The following is an 18,062-nucleotide window of genomic DNA, read 5'->3' on the forward strand; positions in this document are numbered from 1 at the left end:
GCTCAAAGCCAATGGAATTGAGCGCAACGTTTCTGTTGTTCCATTTTTTTATGTTCGTTAACGGATCTGTATTTAAATTAGCGTGCGCCAAAGTTAGCAGGACGAAAGAATACAAAACGGATCCAATAAAAAAAGCTAACTGACGGAAATTGTTTTTTTTTATGTATCCTTATACCGAATCTGTTAAAAAACGGAAACTATGGTTTCCGTTTCAATATGATTTTGCTGTCCGTTCAGAACGCAGTTGTGAACGAGCCCTCGGATATAAGAGTGCTTACTCTATAAGATGGACTGGGGTGAATTCGGGAACTGCACTGGGTGGGTTTGTTAGGTTGAGCAGAGCTCTCGTTGTTAGGTGAAGCAGAGCTGGGTTTGTCAGATATAACAATGAAGGGTCTGTAGGATGTAGCTGAGTCCAGTTGGATGATTGCAGAATGGCTATGTTTGTAAGATACCTTAGGGCTAGACAGCTCATATATAGCAGAGCTGAGTTTGTCAGCTGCGCCAGAGGTAAATTTGTCAGATATAAGGCTAGTCTCTAACAGGTGAGCGCGATATCAGGCTGAGAAACTTGTCCTGATATCACACCTGTTTAAGTGCCAGAAAAACGCCTCCCATCCAAGTAAAATCAATATCGTGCTCGCCCGTGTGTAGGTAGCCTGGTTCAGATCTAAAGAAGAATAAGGTGGAGGTATGAAGAGTGAATTCCTGCTTTATTAAAGATCGTGCTTAAAAATCAGGGTACATGGAGAAGGCGTTCCGATTCTTAATGAACCCACTGTGTTTCCCCGAAAATAAGACAGTGTCTTATATTAATTTTTGTTCAAAAAGGTTTACCTTTTTTACATGTATAGCTGCCTGGACACTATTTAAATTGACTTTTTTAAATTAACTGTTAGCAGGGCTTAATTTTGGAGTAGGGCTTATATTTCAAGCATCCTCAAAAAGCCTGAAAAATCATTTTGCATCCTCAAAAATTCTGGAAAATCATGCTATGTCTTATTTTCAGGGGATGTCTTATTTTCAGGGAAACAGGGTATGTCATATCTAACAATGCTAAGTCTATATGATGTAGCAGAGTTGGGTTTGTTAGATGCATCAGGACAAGTCTTGTCAGATCTACAGAAATACATACGTGCGGCCGCGCTTGAAGATGATCAGATCCTTAAACGAGACTCAATGGAATAAAGTAAAAGGCGCACTCACCTGGAGTGGGGGCCACATGAAGGACAAGCTCCCGCCCCACCAGACTCTGGATGTAGAGTCCTACAGTGGAATCCGACCCTGTGCCCAGCCAGCATCCCAGCGTACCTGCCTTTTTTTCCATCTTCTTGTACTGCGGGTGCTCCGCACAGCGAGCCGTTGGACATGCGCAGTACGGATTTTTTTTAAAAACCTATGCTTCTCCTGTGCCATCGCCTGGCAATGACGCGGAATCGGCAACCTTTCCTTAATGTCAATTGCATAAGGGCCGTGGGTTGAACTGCTTCCATTGACTTCAATGGAAGTCGCCCGTGTGGAATCCGAGCAAAAATAGAATATGCTGTGTTTTTTCCTTCCGCGAGCGGAAAATCGCAATCGATTTACGCTCACGTAGCAGAAAAAGGGATTTTCAATAGCATGCTATGGGCAGTATCTGCTGCGGAATCCGGAGGTGGACGCCCTCTCTGGATTACACAATGCCAATCTGCCCGTGTGCAGCCGGCTAAGGTCGCTGATAACTTTAGAGAACACAAATAAAAAGTACCAGTCGTGGTTGGAGCCCTTACTGCATGAGAACCACTGGAGGAGATGCTGGAGATTCAAGGGAGATCTTAAGAACATCTTGAGTTCAGCTTCAGTTCACGTTTGTTTCTTAGACTATTCAATCTCCGCACTGTTAGCTCCTCCGCTATCTTTTCTCGCACGTACTATTAACAGGCGCGAATACCGCTAGTGAAAACAAGACCATTGAAATCTATGCTTTTGTTTCGTCCCGTTTTGCAGCCGTGATTTTCATGACCGGAAAGTGGGACAAAATCGCGTCCGTGTGTTTAAGCCCTAAAATGGTAGAAATCGCACTTGCATGAAAATCGCATTGCATGTGAGTGTGGGGCGATTTTGTTATTTTTTTTGCAATTCTTGAGCCCAAAAATAGGGCACGTGGGGATTCTTCTATCTCATCTATGTGAATAAACAGAACTCAATAGGCTCTTTTCACGATTTTTTCATCCAATTCGCGATCGGACAGAACTTGCGCAATAAAATCGCCCGTGTGAATACAAGCTGGATGCAAATGAGCATATGCATATTTGCGCCATGTTTTTGCACATCGGTCATCGCTTATTGGTGCAGGCAGCTGCATTTTACTGTCCTTTTTGCAAATGCAAGTCAAGCGCAATTGTGTAAAAAAAATACGCCCGACGCTCTCAGCCATTGAGGTGGCCAATTCGTTTATGGAGTTCAAGATCCGTTTTCTCCCTGTGCAAATGCACACGTTAATAGAGCACGCTGCTGGTTTTTGCACGAGAGAATTGCGCACGCCAAATATGCGTGTGTGAAACTATCCATTAAAACTTACTGTCTGTTTATTGTGTGCGCACATTTTGCATGCGTAAATAAGCCCTTAGACCACTTTCACACAGGTGAGAAAATTGCGCAAGATTTGTGTGTTGTAAGACGCACAAATTTCACATGAATATGAACCCCATTCTTTTGAAAAAAAAATCGTGGCATGTTTGGGCGCTCCCTTGGAACGTCTTGCCCATTGTTTTTAATGGGGCCAGGAAAAGCATAAGGCTGTCCTTACACGGGTATAAGCGTATCTACACAGGCATTTGCGCCACGTATTTGCTCAATGATCGTTGCGTTTTTGCACGTCTGTGTATTTTACTGTATTCTTTGCGCACGCATGCCTTGCGTATTTGCACATGCAAGCATGATTTGTTTGCTTTCAATGGCCAACATCGTTTAGTATGTGCTAATTGGTGCATAATATGCACCAAAATAGGATATGCTGTTGCTTTTTTATGCACGACCGAAATACGCACACGCAAAAAATGCACGTGACTGAGCCCATTGAAATTAATGAGTTCTATTCACTGCATATTGTGCCTGCAAATTCTGCAAGCGGAATATGCAGCAAAAATGCGTTTGTGTGAATAAGCCCTGATAGGCACCTCTGCGAAAATCCTGCATCAGAATCCGTGGCTTTCTGGCGCTGTTTTTACTGCAATCTGTATGAAGAATGCGCCATGTCAAGATATGTGTCAAGGATTCGGATGTGGAAAATCACGTTTACACAGATTTCCGCGTCAAGAAGTGATGCATTGCTTTTGATGCAGAAATGCCAATTTCCGCGTTGGATTTCTGCATATGGATCTCGTCCACTGACACGGAAAAATCCACGTTTAGATCGGAGATAAAAACCACGGCAGAAAGCTACGGATATGGCATGATTGAAAGGATGGAATTCACAGTGGAAGATTCCGCCAGATGAACACACCTTGATGATGTGTAGTGAATCCACGATACACGCGCCCTTACGGCATACTGCTTATTACGGCTGTACAAAAATGCACGAAAGGACAAACATATTTACGTTCGCAATACGCAGTGAATAGAACCTATTGATCTCAATGGGTTTGTTCACACTAATGATTTTTTGGCGTGTGAGACAAGAAACAGGACCCGCTGTATTTTCCTACATATTTGAGCACAAAGGGTCAAAAAAACTCTGCGAGCGTTTGTAAATGTGTGTGCAAAACACAAGAGGATGTGCAATATGCTGCACAAACCCGCTGGGAAAGGCAACCGCCGGGACCTCGTTAGGCTAAAGAGCCTTTTTAAATCAGGGCAGGAGTTTGTCGCACATATGTGAACAGGCGTGTGCAAGAAAGTACAATATTAGGCACCGATACGTACAAAAATCAACCTTATTCACTGTGCAAAGGCGAGCGTATTTGCACATACGCTTATCTGAAGACTCCTTAATACGCAACCAAAATACACTGTTTTTATAGTAAGCAGGTAAGCCTCCTTCATTGTGGTATCTTCACTCTGGACACTGTCAGTGCAGCCTTGCACACAACAAATTCAGCTCTGTAACATGTATATCGTGCACTTTCCACAAATTCAGCACTGCTACTTCTATATCATGCACTTTCCACAATTTCAGCTCTGCTACATCTACATCATGCACTTTCCTCCTGAGTGCATGTGATGTGAAGCACCTTAGCTCTTCCTCTCTGCACCCCCCTCCCAGCAGCTCTGCTGTGCAGCATGTAGTGCCTGCTCTGCGCTGCCTGCACATGAAGCCTGGCAGCCCTTCCCTGCAGGGAGCTCATTGGCTGCTCCTGGGCTCTGGGATTGGTTTACTTGGCTCTGGTTGACTTTCTTAATGAAAGTGCAGAGCAATGGCCAGGAGTGGAGCTGCGCTGGGCTCAGTGAGTGGAGTAGCAGAGGCGACAACAGCTCCTTCTTCTGGATGTGACTCCTCACAAGGAGGTTGAGGTTCTTCATGGCTCTCTGAGGATTGCACCTGCTCTTTGCATTGGGGACATTATTGCATTAACACGACAAAAGCAGCAGAAGTTTGGAGAAGTCAACTACCTACCTGACTATGGGCTCCTTACTACTGCTCTCCCTGCTCCTGGGTGTCATCTCATCTGTAAGTAGCTGCTGCAGAACTTCTTCATTCTTAAAATAGTAACAAATGACAAATAAAAATAGTAACAAATCACAGAATGACAAATGACATTCCCTTACAGTGTGTTCACTGCTATTGTATTAGATACAATGTAGCAGAACTGAGTTTGGCAACATGTATCCATCTGCTTTTAAAATGTCTTATTGTAGTAGAGCTGAGTTTGTAAACATGTTACAAGTGTGTCACACAGTCTGCTACAGTGCTAAGTTTTGCAACATGCATACAGTTGCTTTTCAGATTTCTTCTCCAGGTGTAGTAGAGCTGAGTTTGCCAGGGCTAAGGTTTTTTTTCCCTATGTAGTAGAGTTAGCTTTGCTAACATGTAACAGTGCTGAGTTTTCTTTTCAAGATGTAGCAGTGCTAGATCAGGTAGTGTAAGGTTCTTCAATATGTGGCAGGTTTCTTTGTTAGTACCAAGTTGTGCTGAGTTTGTCAAGAGCCCAGATGGTTCAAGATATAGCAATGTCAAGTTTATCAATATGTACAATAAGTAGACTTTTTTTTAGATGTGCAGAGATGAGTTTGTCACTTTACTGTATAGCAGAAATGTGCTTTAAGGTGGGTTAGGATGAGTATGTCAATATGTAGCAGAGCTGGTTGTCAGTATTAGGTCGGTTTAGGATAAAGCCATGTCCGTAATATGAATTCGTGCCACATATGTGTTTCAAAAGGCATTATATCAATATGTCATTCATATTTAATCCGTATTCGCCCAATGGAAAAGAAATACAAATATGGAGGCAAAAATCGCAAAAAAATAGAACATGCTGTGTTTTCGTAAAAAATACGCCCGTGTGGTTATCCCTGTAAATTTACATTACTGCCCCCCCCCCCCTCCAAGATGGACCTAATACGGAGCAAAAATACGCTTGTATGATAGCAGCCTTTAAGGAGCACTGCGTTTGTCAAGATGCTTCAATGCTGGGCTTCTCAGATGCAGCAGAGCTGAGTTGTCCGGTGCTGGTTTGCCTGACATGACATAGCAGAGCTGTTCTTGTCTGATGCAGAGGAGCTGTTAAATGTAGCAGTGCTGAGTTTTCCATCTGTCAGATATGACAATGTGCTATCTAGTCTTACATAGGACTATATCATCAGGGGATGTACACAGTTAGCTCTCCTACATAGACATGTATGGATTGTTCTAGATTTTGGTTGCTGGTTCCTCTTTTGCCCTGCAGTGGGTGGATCTGATAGCTGCCCTAGTGGCATTCCTGGATGCCAACCAGAGTTGCACGTTAGGCAGCAGTGAGGTTGGGCTGCAGAATTCTCCTGACTGGCACTGCATTATCCCCTGATTTATGTAGTACTGTAGATCTGTGGGACCACAAGGCTCAGCGTGACAGCTCAGAGTTTGCTCCTGTAACAGCTGGTAAGCTCTAAGTTGGCATAGGGAGCACCTATTTTGTGCACAGTTACATCAGGTTGGCATTGCTGCCTGGCACCTTCCCTGGTTCTATCCTGCACCTATTATTCAGCTGGTTTCTGGTGGTGCCCACTCTTGTTAGTATGAGTTGGCATTGCTGGCTTCTTTGCATGGCAGCACCTTCCTATTATTAGACAGTATAATAGCTCTTCTCTTTCAATGTGGCACTTAGGTGCCCCCATAGATGGCAGCCATAGATGCAACATTGTTAATGATGACAATTCCTTACAATGAATTATGTTCATGAATATAATGCTGAAAACTGCAGTGAAGACTGACACAAATAGCACAGAGGATGACATTCTTCACAGCAGTCACCCAACATGTGTTACGTGACCAGGGGAACTCTGAAATTGTTGAATAGAATATTTTAGGATTCCAAGTCAGTGCAATTTAGGGCGTAAAAACATCTAGGGCTCATTCACACAGGTGATTGCAATTTGAGTCCGTGAACAATGGACTGATTTTACTGTGTGTGTGTGTGCATTTTTTTGGGCCATTTACCATCCATGTATCCTTGGTTTTTCACATGCACAACAAGGCGTCATTGATGTCACTTTTTTCCCACTGTCTTCTGGCAACATGTATGAAAATCGTAGCACACATACATGTCACATTCGATCTCACTGTGCTTTTTAAGCTCCCATAGGTCAGGCTATAATCATTTATTACGCACATTGGTCCACTTAAAAAAAAAACACACATCTGACTACACCAACTTACTTTAATGCGTCCGTGTTCTGTCCGTATTCAGTCAGTAAAGAACACGGACAGAAAATACGACCATGTGAATGGGCACTAGGGGTACGTTCACGCTTGGCATGATTGGTGCGGATTCTGCACAGCGGAAAAGCCGCACCAAAATCCACAAAAAGTACTGCGGCAAAAACCACGTCAAAATCCGCACCAGACATCGGCCCTCAACTGAAAGGGTGAAAAATTAGCATTCCCACATCAAGAAGCGGCATGCCACCTCTTGACGTAGAAACAACTGGAAATGCATTTTTGTGCAACAGAATTCCGCATGTGGATTTTGTCCATTGACGCCCATTTACTGCATAGTTTAACCCCCATAGCCTGTAATGGGCATATTACGTACGTAATACCCACCAAAATAGGACATGCTCCGTTTTTTTTTCATGCACGTGAAAATACATTTCTGAATAACTCAATGTAAATCAATAGGCTTTTAGCGCTGCATATAATAACACGTGTGAAACATCTGAGTAGTCCCCATACACCCGCCCTAAAGCTGCATTCACACGTTACTGATTTGCTGCGGATGGTGTTGCAGACCTGCAGCAGATTTCACCTCCTCCATCTGAGTTCAATTGAAACCGTGAAATCAGCTGCAGGTCCGCACTATAATCTGTGACGAAATCCGCTGCAGATCAGCTATGTCTGAACGCAAAATGTTGGTATGATGTGAGTTTCTGAGCAGTTAGTACATGGGGAACCTCTTCCTGGGCGGCCGTATGTTTCCTCTTTGCAGTTGCTAAATGGCGTTGACAGGTTTATCAGTGTGGTGCCTGCTGCACAGTGATTGGTGTGAGCTCCTATCATTGGCAATGTGGACTGAGCTCTATAGATATGAAGAGGATGGAGGTTCCTTGCAGAGATGATAGCATCTGTTCTGAGAAGACACTGCTGAGTTCAGCTCCGGCTACAAAAAGTGGTCAAGAATAGGAAAAACTTGTGTTTCTTCTGGCTTCCTCTAGACAGGGCGGAAGTTAACGGGACCTTTCACACCAGACAGAAGTAGGCTGTAGGACACGGCCCAATCAGCAGGTGTGTAATTCCACCCCAAAATCCGCAGGTCTAATGTGGGTTTTGATGCAGAATTGAAGGCAAGTTTTAAGTCCTTTTCAATTCCACATCAAAATCTGCAGGTAGCCGGTGGATTTTAGGGCAGAATTTCCCGCTGCTTATGGTACATCGCGTGGCCTATTCCGTCCCACGTTAAAGGTGCCTTAGAGGGCTTGTCTGTTTTGGAGAATGTGATACCCTGAGATCAATGTTGGTGGCTGCAGTGTAAAAGCATTGTGGGAAATCATTGGTCATCCATTGCTTTCAGAGTAGCAAGATATTTATGGAGGACTCCAGGTTGTGAGTGCCAATGATTTCTGCTGATATTGGAGTAGGAACTATTTAGGTATTGGCCTGCTAGGACCTTTCTCCTCAGTTACAACACCACAAAACTATAGTTCTCAGCTTTGCAGGGATTTTTCTTTCAAGACCAGAAAGTCTATGTCAAACGTAATATTTCATGCGGCTGCTACCAGGTTTTACAGTCTCTTGATCAGTTTAGCAGCCTTCATGACCCTGGTCTCCCAGTCTCTTGATCAGTTTACCAACCTTCATGACCCTGGTCTCCCAGTCTCTTGATCAGTTTACCAACCTTCATGACCCTGGTCTCCCAGTCTCTTGATCAGTTTACCAACCTTCATGACCCTGGTCTCCCAGTCTCTTGATCAGTTTACCAGCCTTCATGACCCTGGTCTCCCAGTCTCTCAGTTTACCAACCTTCATGACCCTGGTCTCCCAGTCTCTTTCTCAGTTTACCAAGCTTCATGACCCTGGTCTCCCAGTCTCTTTCTCAGTTTACCAACCTTCATGATCCTGGACTCCCAGTCTCTTTCTCAGTTTACCAACCTTCATGACCCTGGTCTCCCAGTCTTTCTCGATTTACCAGCCTTCATGACCCTGGTCTCCCAGTCTCTTTCTCAGTTTACCAGCCTTCATGACCCTGGTCTCCCAGTCTCTTTCTCAATTTACCAGCCTTCATGACCCTGGTCTCCCAGTCTCTTTCTCAATTTACCAGCCTTCATGACCTTGGTCTCCCAGTCTCTTGCTTAGTCTACCAGTTTACGTGGCCCCAGTCTCTGGGTCTTCTGCTTAGTCTACCAGCCTTCATAACCCTGTTCTCCTCTTCAGTCCACCAATCTTTGTAATTACAGCAGCATGCTCCCTAGGTTGTTCAGCCTCCTTATATCCCTGTTAGTGTGAGTACCCTCCCATTGTTTTACCCCAAGACATCTACAGAGAAACAGATAAGCAGAGCCCATAGTGCACACAAACACATGTAGTTACACAATGAAGGTGTGGCTGTTTTTGCACAGTGCAGGCTCTACTTCTGTGTTTCCTCTGTCCATGTCAGCATAACAATTGGAAAGCACTCACACTGACTGACAGAGATATGAGGAAGAAGAAGAGCCCAGGGAACATGCTGATGTAATTATGAAGGCTGGTAAACTGAGCAGAAGACCAGGGTCATAAAAGCTGGCAGGCTGAGCAGGAGACCAGGGTCATGAAGGCTGGAAAGCTGAGAAGGAGATCGAAGACCAGAGTCATGAAGGCTAGTGCACTGAGCGAAGGGACAAGGAGGCCAGGATCGTGAAGGCTGTTAAACTGAGGAGCAGACCAGGAGACCAGGGTCATGAAGGCTGGTAGACTGAGCAGGAGACCAGGGTCATGAAGGCTGGTAGACTGAGCAGGAGACCAGGGTCATAAGGGCTGGTAGACTGAGCAGGAGACCAGGGTCATAAGGGCTGGTAGACTGAGCAGGAGACCAGGGTCATAAGGGCTGGTAGACTGAGCAGGAGACCAGGGTCATAAGGGCTGGTAGACTGAGCAGGAGACCAGGGTCATAAGGGCTGGTAGACTGAGCAGGAGACCAGGGTCATAAGGGCTGGTAGACTGAGCAGGAGACCAGGGTCATAAGGGCTGGTAGACTGAGCAGGAGACCAGGGTCATAAGGGCTGGTAGACTGAGCAGGAGACCAGGGTCATAAGGGCTGGTAGACTGAGCAGGAGACCAGGGTCATAAGGGCTGGTAGACTGAGCAGGAGACCAGGGTCATAAGGGCTGGTAGACTGAGCAGGAGACCAGGGTCATAAGGGCTGGTAGACTGAGCAGGAGACCAGGGTCATAAGGGCTGGTAGACTGAGCAGGAGACCAGGGTCATAAGGCTGGTAGACTGAGCAGGAGACCAGGGTCATAAGGGCTGGTAGACTGAGCAGGAGACCAGGGTCATAAGGGCTGGTAGACTGAGCAGGAGACCAGGGTCATAAGGGCTGGTAGACTGAGCAGGAGACCAGGGTCATAAGGGCTGGTAGACTGAGCAGGAGACCAGGGTCATAAGGGCTGGTAGACTGAGCAGGAGACCAGGGTCATAAGGGCTGGTAGACTGAGCAGGAGACCAGGGTCATAAGGGCTGGTAGACTGAGCAGGAGACCAGGGTCATAAGGGCTGGTAGACTGAGCAGGAGACCAGGGTCATAAGGGCTGGTAGACTGAGCAGGAGACCAGGGTCATAAGGGCTGGTAGACTGAGCAGGAGACCAGGGTCATAAGGGCTGGTAGACTGAGCAGGAGACCAGGGTCATAAGGGCTGGTAGACTGAGCAGGAGACCAGGGTCATAAGGGCTGGTAGACTGAGCAGGAGACCAGGGTCATAAGGGCTGGTAGACTGAGCAGGAGACCAGGGTCATAAGGGCTGGTAGACTGAGCAGGAGACCAGGGTCATAAGGGCTGGTAGACTGAGCAGGAGACCAGGGTCATAAGGGCTGGTAGACTGAGCAGGAGACCAGGGTCATAAGGGCTGGTAGACTGAGCAGGAGACCAGGGTCATAAGGGCTGGTAGACTGAGCAGGAGACCAGGGTCATAAGGGCTGGTAGACTGAGCAGGAGACCAGGGTCATAAGGGCTGGTAGACTGAGCAGGAGACCAGGGTCATAAGGGCTGGTAGACTGAGCAGGAGACAAGGATCCTGAAGGCTGGTAGACTGAAAAGGAGAGCAGGGTCATGAAGACTGGTAGACTGAAAAGACAGCAGTGTCATGAAGACTGGTAGACTGAAAAGACAGCAGTGTCATGAAGACTGGTAGACTGAAAAGACAGCAGTGTCATGAAGACTGGTAGACTGAAAAGGAGAGCAGGGTCATAAAGACTGGTAGACTGAAAAGACAGCAGGGTCATAAAGACTGGTAGACTGAAAAGACAGCAGGGTCATGAAGACTGGTAGACTGAAAAGGAGAGCAGGGTCATGAAGGTTGGTTGACTGACCAGGAGATGGGAAACCAGGGTCATGAAAACAGGTAAACTGAAAAGGGGACTGGGAGACCAGGGTCAAAAAGGCTGTGGACTGAGCACAAGACCAGACGACCATGGACATGAAGGCTGATAGACTGAGCTGGAGACTAGGAGACCAGGGTCATGAAGGCTGGTAGACTGAGCAGTAGACCAGAGGAGCAGGGTCATGAAGGCTGGTAGACTGAGAAGGGGGCCAGGATGATAAAGGCTCGTAGACTGAGTTGGAGATGGGAGAACAGGGTCGTGAAAGCTGGTAAATTGAAAAGGGACTGGGAGACCAGGGTCATGAAGGCTATGGACTGAGCACAAGACCAGAAGACTATGGACATTAAGATTGATAGACTGAGCAAGAGATGGGAGACCAGGGTCTTGAAGGCGTAAGACTGAACAGGAGACCATAAAAACAGAGTCCTGAAGACTGGTAGACTGAGTAGAGAGCAGGAGATCATGCTCATGAAAGCTGACAGACTGAGCAGGAGACTGGAAGATCAGAGTCATAAAAGCTGGTGCGCTGAGCATGAGACCAGGAAACCAAGATCATGAATGCTGTTAGACTAAGCAGTAAACCAGAAGACCATGGTCATGAAGGCTAATAGACTGAGTAGAAGACCAGAAAAGCAGAGTCACGAAGGCTGGTAGGCTGCGCAGGAGACAGGGAGCCTAGGATCATGAAGGCTAGTAGACTGAGCAGGACACTGCAGGCCCAGTGTCATGAAGGCTGTTTAACTGAGCAGGAGATGGGAGACCATGGTCATGAAAGCTGGTAGACTGAGCTAGAGACTTTAAGACGAAGGTCATGAAGGCTGTAGACTGAGCAAAAGACTGGGAGACCAGTGTCATGAATGCTGATAGACTGAACAGGAGACCAGAAAACCAGGGTAATGAAGGCTGTTAGACTGAGCAGGAGACCAGGGTCATGGAGGCTGGTATACTGAGCAAAAAGCAGGAGACCAGGGTCCTGAAGGCTGGAAGACTGAGCAGGAGACTGAGGTCATGAAAGCTGATAGTCTGAGCAGAGGGCTGAGAGGCCAGGGTCATGAAGACTGGTATACTAAGCAGGAGACCAGAAGACCAGGGTTATGCAGGCTGGTAAACTGAGTAGGGTACTGGGAGACTAGCAACACCTAGATGAAATATCACGTTTGACAGAGACTTAAATGAATAATCCTTGAAAAGTCTATGATGTGCCACAAATAGTAGCCGTTTGCCTGTAGCCTACTTTAGTTAATACCTTTCAATGGGACAACTATCGGCTGAATAATTGCTCAAAAGAGCAAATGCAATTAATAGTCCTTCCGTGTAAACATGGCAATTAACGGGGTGATGAGCGATAACTCCCTTGCTAGTCATTCCATTTCAGCTCACCTAATAAATAGTCCCTGGTTGATCACAAGTCTTCTGATGTGCAGGCAGTCAATGACATTAGAAAAAATTTGCAAACTAATTTGCATGGATCCCCTCTATGAACGATGTGCCACCAACAACAAATGAACATTCATTGTTCTGTGTAAAAGCAGATGAAAGGCTGTTGTTCCTACATTTCTGCTTCTCCCAGCGACTATCTGTATGATAGTTGCTCCGTGTAAAGGTACCTTACTGTGAGGGGTTTTATTGCGGGGAGAGATGCTGTTAAAAGTTACTCAACTTTCCTCACATTGTGACGGTTGCACTTGTAAACCCGCGTGCCAAGACTTTTATAGGCTGCTATGGCTGGAGCTGAAGTATCGACACATACTACAGATTTATAGTGCATGGTAGCCCTCTAACCAGTGACTCTCCAGCTATTACAAAACTACAACTCCCAGCATGCCAGAACAGTCTACAGATGGGAGTTTTCTTCTCCTGTTAATCCTTATGGATAAGATTTCGACTGGACTCTGTTATCGAGTACAAACCAGTGAGCATCACATGATCCCCTGATACACTAGTGTGTTCAGATATTACATCATGGGATTTGGCTATTATGCTACAGTATAAGGAATGTTATTTGTGTGATGACCAGAACTCGATAGTAACAAAAGGCATAATTGCCCGCATTCCCCACCATAGGTCTTCAGAACCTTATCCACAGCCTATGTGGCTTGTGGTAAATTTACATATGGTGAAATGCGGTATTACAGTATACAAGCAGTGTACAGTACTCTTTTTAGGGAACTATATGGACAATATATGAGACAAGTATGTGGGCACTATATAGTTGTGTTATTTAGCACTGTATAGTGCTATGATTTAGATATAGTAATATATTGCTCATGTCTCAAGAAATGTGAGGTGCTGCCCCCCCCCCCTCCCTTCCCTAATGAGGCTTTCGGAAAACTGTTTTATCTAGAAACTATCAATAAGCGGGTTTCTTACTGGTGATGGATCATGGGTTGTAATGGGAAGAATGAATAGAATTAACAACCTGATATAAAATGACTCAAGAACATATACACCCATTGTCAGAAACAAGCCCTCCCCTGGAAGAAGTTGTCGGAATGGAATGAAACTTTCTCTGTGTGATTGTAACACTGATACAAGTGATTACAATATCAGAGCAAAAGGAGAATTATTGTGGAGAACTGACACTTGTAGGGAGGCTCCAGTACCCTGTTGGGCCACCACTAGTTTGGATACAAGATGTGATACAGGTAGGCATGGAGGCTCCAGTACCCTGTTGTACCGCCCCTAGCTTGAAAACAAGATGCGATATAGGTGGGCGTGAAGGCTTTAGTACCTTGTTGTACCGCCTCTAGCTTAGATACAAGATGTGATATGGGTGAGCACGAAGGCTCCAGTACCCTGCTGGACGCCTCTAACTTTGAGGCAAGATGTGATACGGGTGGGCATGGGTGCTCTAGTACCCTGTTGGCCGCCTCTAGCTTCGAGGCAAGATGTGATACAAGTGGGCATGGAGGCTCTAGTATCCTGTTGTACCAACACTAGCTTGGATACAAGATGTGATATAGGCGGGCATGGAGGCTCTAGTACCCCTTTGTACTGCCTCTAGCTTGGATACAAGATGTAATACAGTCAGACATGGAGGCATACAGGTTCAGCAATGTATCTGGCAGCATATCGCTCCTCATTTGCTGTAACTGAGCCTCTAGATCGTGCAAACTTGTAGACTGTAAAAATTGGCATCCCAGATGGTCCCATACATGCTCTATTGGCGAAAAATCTGGTGACCACAACACTACTGCAAAAAAAAGTGACAGTGGGTGTCCAAGTCCATACACATGATGGGCACCATAAGACCAAATATCCTTTATCCAAGTGCCTGCTTGTTGATAATTTCCATTTAAAAGGATTGCTATTTTTACATTTTATGGCTTTATGGCCCTGCTTCACACCAGTGTTGCGATTTTACGCTGGCCCTATCATGGCCGAAAATTGCATGAACAAAGAAAAAGCCGCAACCAAGTCACGACAAAATCTCACATTTTCTCGCCCATTCACACGGCCATGGGTGGCATATATAAACCACAGATGTCCTATCTTCGCCAGCCGGACGGTTTTACGTAGCTAATAATTGTCCATGTGAATGAATGGATTTGAATCCAATGCTTCACATGGTCACGATTTTTAATCGCGGCTAAATTAAATGAGGCCTATCATCACTGTAGAGCTACATGCCAAACCACAGCACCAACTGGTTATCAGATCAAATGCTGATTATTGGTTTTATCACTCATGTATGACCGGCTTAAAGGGAAAATCCATCTTCATGATTTCAAATGCTGCCTGCGAGACGGAGACCTCTATGACTCTCCGAATTGTGGACTGCAGTGTTGCACAAAGAGTTCAATGATACAGAGTCTCCTTTTAATTTAGGTCTTGATGGGATGGAGGCAGAGGCGTAACTTGAAGCTCCTGGGCCCCAATGCAAAACCTGTAACAGGGCCCCCAACTATAATGCTTTATTCATAGTACTGGGCTCCCTATATGGAGAAGAGAGGCCTTATGGGCCCCCTAAGGCTCCTGGGCCCGGGTGCAACCGCATCCCCTGCATCCTCTATAGTTACGCCAGTGGATGGAGTATATTCTGGAATACGTTAGAAGATACATTTAAGTGGAACTTCCCTTTAAGTGGATGTCTCAGAGAAGGAGAGGTTAAAGTTAGATGCGATGCAGTGGCTGAGAAGTGTCAGCCAAACTCACGTGAACTGTCTTACCGCTGACACATTGAGCAAGAAGAGGGTGGAGCGCCGCTCGGAGACGTCACCGGCTGTATGGCAGCTCTGGACTTTATGAGCTGTAAATTGGGATATATGAAAGTTATTACGACTGCAGGAGAAATGTACAATTTGTACGATAGTGACATGAGGGGAAGGTGTGATGTCCGGTCATCAGTGGGGAGGACGGTACTCCCTCCTAGAAAGTTATATTTGTTTTTTTCTAAAGAGCATTTCCTACTGGAATTCTAGAAAATCTTGGTTAATTATCACTCTAAGGCGTATTTGAGCATGCAAAATTTGCGCGCCCAATACGCAGAGAATAGAGCTAATTAATTTCAATGGGTTCGTTCACCTTCCCGTATTTTGTGCACCCATTTCGGTCACACAAAGAAAAAAGAAAGAACATGCTCTATTTGTCTGCATATTTGCGCATCCCCATGGAAGTCGATGGGGGTGCGCAAATGGGCACAGAAATGCGTGAAACACTGCGTCATTGCGCTGGAAAGAAAGCAGCTGGAACTAATTATTGATATCGATCGGTGCGTTATTTGCCGTCCACAAATATACGAGCCTTGTGGGATTAGAATCTGCAAGGCAACATTGCTTTGGGGCCAATATTGATTTTAATATGTATGTTTGACAGGATGTTGCTGTCCAGGGTGCCCCTCCCCCACCCCCATTGCAAGAGGATTAAAGGGGTATTCCAGGCTATTTTAACTGATAACTGCCATCCATCAAATACTGATGACCTACCCAAGGGATAGGCTAACCGCTGGTGACCCTTGGCCATCAGCTGATCATCCGGCCTACTGCACTCTGCACTGGGATGGATGTCATCATCAATAGTCAGAGGAAGCAGGGGAGCACCAGCTTCACCTCCATGGAAATCAATGGGAGTGACACACTGCCCCAATACTTACTGCTCAGGGTAGGACGTTACATCCTGACCGTGAGAGGAACAGGAAGCCGTGCGGTGCTCCCATTGATTTCAATGGAAGGGAAGCTTGTGCTCCCACTGCTTCCTCTGACCATTGATGATAATGTCCGGCCAGACAATCAGCTGATGGATGGAGATTCCAAGCGGCAGACCCCTGTCCACCAACTACTAATGGCCTACCCAGGGGATAGAGCATCAGTTAAATAGACCAGAACACCCTTTTAAAGGGAACTTATCACTTTCACACCTATAGAAACGCCTACAACACTCAGGTAGCGCTCTTTCTCAAATGTATTTGGTTATCATCATCCTTCAGCTGTAAAAATACAAATTCTTGCCAGTGGGTCCTGTGAGCCGGTAGGACCGTCACTGTTGCCCCAGGTATGTCCTATAAAGCTGCCCCTCTATGCCAGTGTGACGTGGGTGACATAGGAGATCTCATCTATAGGCCGATCAAAATCTTGCCCATGCATCAGGCATTCGCAGACTCGCGCATGTGCAGATGAGTGCGCCGAATCTGACCAGAAAAGGGCCAAGTAAAGTACGCATGTGCAAGCCGGCCATCTACCAACACATGCACAAGCTTTTGATCACCCTGTGAATGAGGTCTCCTGCATCATCCGCATCACACTGGTAGAGAAGGGTAGCTTTACAGGACCTACGCTGAGTAACAGAGACGGTCGCACTCGTCCACTGGAATGCTCACAAGAATTAGCATACGGCACGTAGAACGTTACATTGAAAGCTGTAGGGCCTCATGTCCACGGGACAATTCTGATTTAAAATCCGCAGCGTTTTTCCTGCACGCGGATCCGCGGCCCATAGGGATGCATTGGACACTGGCAGGTAGTTAAATACCTGCGGTTGTCATTTTTCCCTTCAGGCACGGATCCGCGTGCGGGAAAAAAAACGTGACATGCTTCATTTTAGTGCGGGTCTCCCATGGGAACGGCTCCTGCAGGCTTCTATTGAAGCCTATGAAAGTCGTCTGGATCTGCGGAACACCCGTACCAGAATTAAAACTCACCTGTCCTGGACACTGCGGGCCTCCCCTCCGTCGCGGCCGGATCTTCTTTCTTCGGCCCGGCGGATGTGCCCAGCGCATGCGTGTGGCACGCTGCCAGCGTGCTGAGCACATCCTCCGGGCTGAAGAAAGAAGATCCGGCCGTGACGGAGGGGAGGCCCGCAGTGTCCAGGACAGGTGAGTTTATTCTTATTTTCAGGCCTCGTGTCCCCGGAAAAGGAGGGACCTGCTGCGGATTCTGCATGGAGAATCTGCGTCGGGCCTGATTTCCCCCGTGGACATGAGGCCTAAGAGTCCGTCTACAAAGGAGATAATTTACCGCAGAATATCTGCAGCACAAAATCCGGACCAAATTTTCCATTTTGGCACAGAATTCACTCCCTCATTTGAAGAGGTGGAATCTGCACCACAAATCCGCTGCAGTTAATTGACATGCTGCGGAATTAAATTCTGAACTGCAAGTCAATTTCCGCATGGGTTTTGGTTAGATTGTCTCTGCAGCAAGTGAAGGAGATTTTGAACATCTCATTCACCTCGCTATCACTGCGGATTTCTCATGCAGAGAGTCCACATGGAAAATCCGTGGCACATCTTCTCCATGTGGACCTACCCCAAAGCCGGCTTCAGACGGACTATAAATGCCATGGAATTTACTCAGTGGATCCTCCCGACAAATGCATAGCGTTTTTTGAAAAACGTTATAGATTTTCAATTCACAGCATGTCTATTTGTACTGCGGATTTCCGCA

At 46.2% G+C, this 18,062-nt stretch overlaps 1 protein-coding gene across 1 annotated transcript in view; it reads left to right on the top strand.

The window, feature by feature from the left end:
- The first annotated feature begins 4,391 nt into the window (after window positions 1-4,391).
- VIPR1 (vasoactive intestinal peptide receptor 1) overlaps window positions 4,392-18,062 on the top strand; it is a 221,795-nt gene continuing 208,124 nt past the window's right edge. Inside the window, exon 1 of the mRNA XM_066584602.1 lies at window positions 4,392-4,648. Coding sequence (XP_066440699.1) covers window positions 4,601-4,648 — 48 coding nt within the window. The 5' untranslated portion in view covers window positions 4,392-4,600. The remainder of the gene's footprint in view (window positions 4,649-18,062) is intronic.

The sequence above is a fragment of the Eleutherodactylus coqui genome, chromosome 12 (assembly GCF_035609145.1).
Source record: "Eleutherodactylus coqui strain aEleCoq1 chromosome 12, aEleCoq1.hap1, whole genome shotgun sequence".
Lineage (NCBI taxonomy): Eukaryota > Metazoa > Chordata > Amphibia > Anura > Eleutherodactylidae > Eleutherodactylus > Eleutherodactylus coqui.